Genomic DNA, 8,254 nt, shown 5'->3' on the forward strand with positions numbered 1-8,254 from the left:
AAAAAAAAAAAAAAAAAAAAACTAAAAATGGGGCTGGGAATATAGCTCAGCAGCAAAACAACCATGGGTTCAGCTCCCACTAACACACATACACTCAGAGGAAGAAAGAGGTCTAAAGAAAATATGGTATACAAAATTAAAATTAATGCTGAGAGACAAGAAACTGACACTGATAGATGAAAGACAATAATGCAAAGACACTGATAACGTGCACTACTTTGATTTATAAAAAGTCATAAACATAGTGTTCCTGTACTATTTTTCTTTTTAAAGTATTTTTTAGCTGTCAATGGACCTTTATTTATTTATATGTGGTGCTGAAGATCAAACCCAGTGCCTCAGACATACTAAGCAAGTGCTTTACCACTGAGACACAACCCCAGCCTCTATACTATTTTTCTTACGAAAATATGAGGAAATGTACAAATTGGATTTTATTTCAAAACCAGTTTGTTTTTGTGGCGATAGGGAGTGAACTGAGGGCCTCGTACATGCTAGGTAAGTGCTCTTCTACAGAACTACATTCCTAGCCCTCTGTTTTATTTATTTATTTGGTACTAGGGATTGAATCCAGGGGCGCTCAATCACTGAGCTACATCCCCAACCCTTTTTTAAATTCTTTTAAGACAAGATCTTGCTAAGTTGTTTAGGACATTGCTAAATTGTTGAGGTTGGCTTTGGACTTGCAATCGTCCTGCCTCAATCTCCCAGGCTGCTGGGATTACAGGCTGCCTGGTTCACGTAGTTATTTTTGAAGTGAGAACATATGTACTCTTAGCATTTCTTGAGAATACAATATTGTTAATAAATATAAGCAGCACATGACTGTTTCTCTCTGAGATGTGGCCCACATTCTCCCTTGAATGTATATTCCTTGCTTTACCCAAAGGTTCTCTAGAGATTGGCCCTCATCAACCCTTAAGGGGTCCCAAGTTTGGACGGTAGAAGTGGAGAATCATATGGAAACTTGGGGATACACAAAAAGAAAGATAAACTTTGAGCCTTAAAAGAGTAGCCCATGAGCCACTGGAATGCAATAAATGCCCACAAATCTTTGAAATGCAAAACATATTCCAGAGCAGCCCGACCCATACTCTTGACCCTTTCCTGCAAAAAAGTAATATAAGGTTAATGTGCAAGCGCTGGAAAAACTGACACCAAATTGTGCAATTCTACCCCAATTCTAACTCTAGTCCACACCCTAGCAACTGCAACTGTCCCTCTATAAAATACCCATCAACTGGCTACTATTTCTTCCTGAGGAGATGGCCCACACTGTTTCTTGAATATGCCTCTACTTTCCAAAATAAACCTCTGTCTATGCCTCTAGTAGTGGTGGTGGTGGTGGTGGTGGATTATAGTCACTATACTCTACAACAGATCAGAACTTATTCCTTGTATATAACTCAAAATTTGTATCCTTTGACCGACTCTCTAAACTCACTCCACCTAACCATACCCTCAACCACTCCAGCCACCAGTAACCACCATCTCTAATTCTGAGAATACCCTTAGATTCCACATGAGTAAGATCATGCAGTATTTGTCTCTGGGCCTGACTTTTTTGACTTAACATGATGTCTTCCTGGTTTATCCATGTTATCACAAATGTCAGGGTTCCCTTCTTTCTTTTTTTTATAACAATGATATTCCTTTGCATATTTATACACCATAATTTTCTTCACCTGTCCACCACTAATGAACACTGTCAAAATTATCTTGATTGTGAAGAGTTTCGCAGATGTATCCATATGTTATAAATACCATGGGCTTATACTTCAAGTAGGTGTAATTTACCACAAATCAATTACACCATTAAAAATTTGCTCAGTAGGCTTGGTGGCACATACCTGTAAACACAGCTACTCCGGGGCTGAGGTAGGAATCAAATTATAAGTTTGAAGCTTGTCTGGGCAACTTAGCAAGACCCTGTCTCAAAACAAACAAACCCACAAACAAACAAAACCTTACAATGTAGTTTAGTGTAAAGTGTTTGCTTTGCACATGACACACCCTGGATTCTATTCCCAGTAATACAAAACGAAAACACCACACCAAGAAGAAAAGTTAAAAGATGGGGGAAGCTGTGCATGTCATCAGTGGTAAAACACCTGTTTACTATATGCAGAGGCTCTAGGTTCAATACCTATCACTGCTCCCCCCCCACAAAAATATTAATCCAACTGAACATTAATTCTTTCCTCTTGGGTGCCAGGAACTGAACTCAAGGTCTGTCTCTATTGTATTCTGCCACAGAGCTACAAGCCCCACCCCCCAACCTACCACTGAGCAATACCCCTAACATCAATTCAAATAAAATCCTGGCAAGAACGAGGAGGAAAAAAAAAAAAAGACACAATCCCAGCATCACACACAAAAGACATAAATCATCATCAAAACAAGGCATGATCATACTAATTTAACCTTAAGTCAATCTGAACTGTGGTCAGTAAAGATGGTCTTCAACAAGATGAAGAAAGAGAAGTACCATTCTAACAACTCTGAGTAAGAATAGTCAGTACAAAAAGGAAACTGTTTTAGAAAGAGAAGAATTCTGGGAATAAAGAAGTGAAGGGAAACCTGAATAGCACACAAAACTGGAGAGGCAACTCAGAGAAAAGCAGAAAGCAATTTCCAACTTCAACCCAGGCCCCTAACTGGGGAAATAAACCCAACTCTGCAAGCTAAGGTAAGCCAAAGAGTGCAGATAACTCTGAAGAAAACAGTGGGAGAAACCCATCCTTTTTGTTTGTTTGGTACCAGGGACTGAATCCAGGGGCACTTAACTTAGCCACATTCCCAGTCCTTTTTTTTTTTTTTTTAAATTTTGAGATGGGGTCTAAGTTGTTTAGGGCCTCACTAAGCTGAGAATGGCTTTGAACTTGCAATCCTGTTGCCTCCACCACCTGAACCACCAGGATTATAGACATGCGCTACCATACCCAGCAAAGCCCAGTTTTTGCAAGCTTTAAATCCAGTTTGAGATTTGGTCTGAAAGTGATTACTCCTGCACAACACAATAACTTTACAAGGATTCTACTGTTAAGGACTAACCTGCTCTGGGGATCAGAAAACATGCATCACTATTTGGGCCCAACACAACTGGGTGGGAAATAGCCAGGAGACATTCATGGAAAGGGAGTGTCTGTCACAAACCCGGCTGAGCAATACGGATCATGGTGAGGGGACCAAAGGGCTAATCATCTCATGGTCCTGCTCTCTAGGACAAGGAGAGAGACCAATCCCATGTGGTTTTGCACAGCATCCAGGTTTGAAAGCTCTAAGACTGAGAATAAAATTGCTTGGTACTCACAACTAGCACCCCCATCTCCAGCACACAATTCAGAGGTTTGATTGCTTCCTCCAACTCTCTGAGGCATTGGGGAATACAACAAGGTGTGGATGTCTGCCCTGCCCCGTGGTGCACAGACTGAGGGACTCAGGAGTGAGTATATATCTACCCTGCTAGTTCACAAAATGTCAAAGCTTGGTTGGTGAGGATGGCTCTTTCTCCACAACCCTGGGTGCAAATAGAAAAAGCCTTTGGAGTGAATACAAAGAATATAGTGCTGTCTTGGTCAACAATCCCTTAACCTGTCTACTGGGAAACACCAAACAGGATGCAGCCTGCATTATGTCCCAACCCATATGGTAGGAACATGAAAAAGAACCAATTTCTGCAGCAAGCCCCCACACCTCCCTGATACCTGGTAGATCCCAATATTATAAAGCCTGGAAAGAAGTATCTTGGCTAGGAGGGATTTTTCACTCTCCCCCTCTTTTATAGCTCATTTTTTTCCTTTAATTGTTCAATTAAGTCCAGTTAATTGGGACAGAATTATGGTCTATGTACTGTTCCTCCAATTTCCTAAATTGAGACATTTAAGGCAGATAGTCACACCTCATTTATTCCTTTTTCAGATTAAACTTGTCTGCCTGCCTGCCTCCCTCCCTTTCTTTCCTTGGTGCTTGTGATAGAGCCCAAGGGGATTTTACCACTGAGCTACCATCTTTAGCCCTTTTTATTTTTGACACATGGCTGGGGATGAAGCTCAGTGGTAGACTGCTTACTTAGCATGCACGAGGCCTTGAGTTCAATCCCCAGAAATGCAATTAAACAAACAAGAAAAAAAAATTGATACAGAGAAAGACAAGACGATGACAGTTCTGAACAATGGCCAAGATTACAGAGCAACTACATGCAATTGGACTATCTGGCAAAAAGCAGACCTAGCCCAGGATTCCTTTCTTAGAGACTAGGTGTCAAAAAGAATAAACATTTTTTCTTAGGAAGATGCCATTCTGCTGAGGCACTTGGGAAATTTCCAAGAACTATATATCTGGTTTCAAACAACTTTTGCTGGAATTAGAAAAAAGAAAGTCACAATTGAAAGTCCAAATTGAAAACAGAATAAATGAAGTCTGTCTGTTTGACTTAAGTCTGTCAATCAGGAGGCATAAAGGGGAGTACATACACCATAGTTATTCCATATAATTGGATTTTACTGACCACAGAGTTCAGCTTTTGGTTAAAATCAGCACAATCATGTTTTGCTATCTTTTTTCTTATCTCAGGGGCACTCTGCCATTCAACTACATCCTCAGGCTTTTCTTATTTTTTTTAAATTTTGAGCCAAAGTATCACTAAGTTGCCAATGCTGGCCTTGAACTTGCAATCCTCCTGTTTATCAAGTTGCTGGGATCATAGTTATGTAGACCATGCCCAGCTTTCATGCTTAGTTTTGATAAAAATTCTACTTGTTCAGTTTGTGTCATTTTTTTTTTCTTGCCAGGAACTTTAATAGAATTCGTATTCAGTTCAGCATGGTGGCATACACCTACAGGTGTATGCACTGTAGGTGGCTACCTACAGTTCTAGTTACTCTGGAGGCTAAAGCAAGAAGATCACAAGTTCCAGGCCAGCCTAAGCAACTTAGTCAGACTCTGTCTTAAAATAAAAATTTTCAAAGGGCTGGGGATGTAGCTCAGTGGTACAGCACTCACCTAGCATGATTGAAGCCCTGGGTTCAATCCCTCATATTGGAGAAAAACACTGAACAGGAGAAAAGAACAAGTTTGGCAGCTCTTCAAAGTTAAACATATAATTACCATATGATGCAGAGATTCCACTACTGGGGTGGAAAACTTGAGAATTGAAATACTGTTCACATAAAACTTTGTACACAAATGTTTATAACAGCATTACTCATATTAGCCCTAAATTGGAGGAACCATCCAAATGATCCTAAAGTGTTGAATAAGAAGCCAACTCTCTATATCCAGGGTCTGCATTCTTGGATTCAATCAACCATGGGTTGAAAATTATATACTTGGGGAGAAAAAAAACAACAACAAAAGACTGCATCTGTACTGAACATGTACAGACTATTTTTCTTGTCATCATTCCCTAAACAATACAACAACTATTTATATCATATTTGGTAACAAGTAATTTAGAGATAATTTTAAAGTATCTGTGAGTCCTAGAACCAATCTCCAATGGATACAAAGGGGTGATAATATATTCATACTGTTATTGGCCTTAAAAGAGAATGAAGCAGCAGGCTGGGGATGTGGCTCAAGTGGTAACGCGCTTGCCTGGCATGTGTGCACCTGGGTTCGATCCTCAGCACCACATACAAACAAAGATGTTGTGTCCGCCGAAAACTAAAAAAAATAAATATTAAAAATTCTCTCTAAAAAAAAAAGAGAGAGAGAGAGAGAGAATGAAGCATTAATACATAGTACACATTGGTGAACCCTGAAAAAGTACTGTTGACTGATTAAGTAGCCAGTGCCAAGAATCACAGCCTCTGGGACAGGAGTCTTGTGTATCTCCTTAGCTAGAAAAGCAATAAACCTTCTTTTCCCTTTTTCTCAAAACCATGTCCTTATTGGATTGGCACTGGAGACAAGGACCAAGCTTTCAGTAACAAATTTGGCATCCCAGGAACCCCAAAGAAGCCCCTGCTCCAGCTTTCTTGGGCAAGCTTGGTTCTCCAAGGAACCTCATTTCCATGCTTAGTCGGCAAGGTGACTGGCAAACTTGTTGAGAGCCAACTGCAGGAGAGTTACGAGATGGGTGAGTTTGCCTAGGGTTGAACAAGGGGGATACTCCTGTGAGTAAAGGGACCGAAGAAAGGAGCTTCCCAACAGCTGCCTAAACTCCTTTTGCTTCATGGAACTCCTGCCTTCTCTCCCCAAACAATAAAGGTTGTTCCATCCTGGTCTACTTTGAGAAAAAGGAAATTGAACTCAGGAAAGTCGGACAACTTTGACCATTTTCATGATCCCTGCCTGTGTACACCTTGTCCAGTCACCTGCCACCTGCCAACTGTGGACCTCTGGACTACTCTGATACTGAAACCCCTTAACTGTCCACACCCCACCTAATAGAGAACAAGGGTTTTGGGTTACTTCCCCCAATTTCACCCCCTTGCAGCAGGAAACAGTTTTGGAGATGTCATCACCCATCTTTCCATAGAAATGGAATGTAGAAATTGACAGTGGGGAAATGTAACAGTGTCTACTTTATGCTTTGAATATAGCTCTTGTTGCTCTGCCACTGTAACTTATTTTTTAAATGGACATGTTTCTTTCTTTCTCTCCCTGCTCCTCCCTAATTTCTGGGGAAACAGGATTACCTTTCCACCCCTTCCTAGGCAGAGTTATCTGTCCTTGAGTACAAACCCACCATAGGAACAAAGTAATGAGACTTTGGGGATGGTACCAAAAGACCTCAGAAATAAATATCCCCCAAATTAATAAGTGAATTACAACTGAAACAGAGAACATGAGGAATGTAGCCTTTGAATCACCTCTTTAAAAGCCTATTCCTGCTGATGGGCAGAATCCAGCTTCTGGGACAAGAGTCCCAGTTTTTTTCCTTTGCTAGCAAAGCAATAAACCTTTTTTCTAAGTAATAAACCTTTTTTAATCTCAAAAAAAAAAGAAAGAAAGAAAAGAAATCAGTGCCAGAAGACCACATGTTATATGATTCCTTCTATATGAAATGAAATCTGTAGAAAAAGTAAGTAGATAAGTAGTTGCTTGGGAGAGGAGAAGAGAGAATGCAGTGACAGCTAAGGAGTAATGGAATTATTGTAGGGATAAGGAAAATGTTCAAAATTAGACTGTGGTGATGGATGCACAACTCTGTGAATATACTAAAAAACGATTGAGTTCTACATTTTAAGTGGGTTAATTTTATGATATATTTTAGTAAAACTGTTTGGAAAAAAAATACTATTTAAAGCTTGATATTACTGTAAGAATCCACCAAAGTGTGTGTGTGTGAGGGGGGACAAGTTTCTTAAGACCCAAGAACGGAGACATCCTAGATATCTTACCAATTTTGATCTCCACTCCTCATGACTGAAGATGCTAAACACAGCTTCTCCCGGATGGACCATGGCTCTGTGGGGCCAGTACTCAGCAGCTTGTGTTCTGAAAAGTAACAAGGCTTAGAGACAACCTCTGAGGAGTTTTAAGCACCAAATCAACAACTAAAAGCCTAATACAAAATATACCAATTGTTGGAACAAAACAAGCTACTATCACCAACTTTCTTTTAAACTAGGATTGATTCTTGAACCCAGATCTTTACCACTAAGCTACACAAACACACACCCTTTTTGAGACAGGGTCTAAGTTGCTTAGGTCTTGGCTAATTTGCTGAGGCTGGCCTCAAATTTGCAATCCTCTTGCCTCAGACTCCTGAGCTGCAAAGGTTAACAGGCTTGCACCACCGAAACTTTTTTTTTTTTTTGGTGCCAAGGATCGAATCCATGGGTGCCTAACCACTAAACCACATTCCCAGCCCCTTTTATTTTTTATTTTGAAACAGGGTCTCGCTAAATTGCTTAGGTTGGTTTTGAACTTGTGATTCTCCTGCCTCAGCCTCCGGAACCGCTAGGATTACAGGCATGAGCCACCAAGCTCAGCACTCTTAAGCAATCACCAACACTTGATTTTCACCACTACAATTAACTACATTGACCTTATCTATTGTTTGCATGTGAATTACAGTAGTACATTTTATCTCCTCAGATGCCACGACTTTAAGCTCGGCTTTATTTTTTAAAAATTGGGAAAGTCAGATTAATATGAAGTAATTCTTTAGAAAGTTCAGTTTGAAGAATACTTTATTCCAGCTGGGTGCAGGGGTGTTTTCCTGTAATGCCAGCTACTAGGTAGGCTGAGGCAGGAGGATTGCAATTTCGAGGCCAGCCCCGGAAAAAGAAAAAAAAAAGTT

General features: G+C 40.2%; 1 protein-coding gene across 9 annotated transcripts in view; it reads right to left on the reverse strand.

Annotated features, from left to right (window-relative positions):
* Window positions 1-8,254, reverse strand: part of LOC107141200 (bromodomain-containing protein 8) — a 29,731-nt gene that overhangs the window by 20,051 nt on the left and 1,426 nt on the right. For 6 of the 9 annotated variants that reach the window (XM_015484436.2, XM_015484429.2, XM_015484423.2 and 3 more), the window contains exons 2-3: window positions 7,350-7,446; window positions 6,009-6,092 (exon numbers count right to left, since the gene is read on the reverse strand). In XM_015484436.2, coding sequence (XP_015339922.1) covers window positions 6,009-6,092; window positions 7,350-7,446 — 181 coding nt within the window. The remainder of the gene's footprint in view (window positions 1-6,008; window positions 6,093-7,349; window positions 7,447-8,254) is intronic. The other 3 variants (XM_015484456.2, XM_015484448.2, XM_015484420.2) reach the window with 1 other exon arrangement.

Source organism: Marmota marmota, unplaced genomic scaffold (assembly GCF_001458135.2).
Source record: "Marmota marmota marmota unplaced genomic scaffold, marMar, whole genome shotgun sequence".
NCBI classification, from domain to species: Eukaryota; Metazoa; Chordata; class Mammalia; order Rodentia; family Sciuridae; genus Marmota; species Marmota marmota.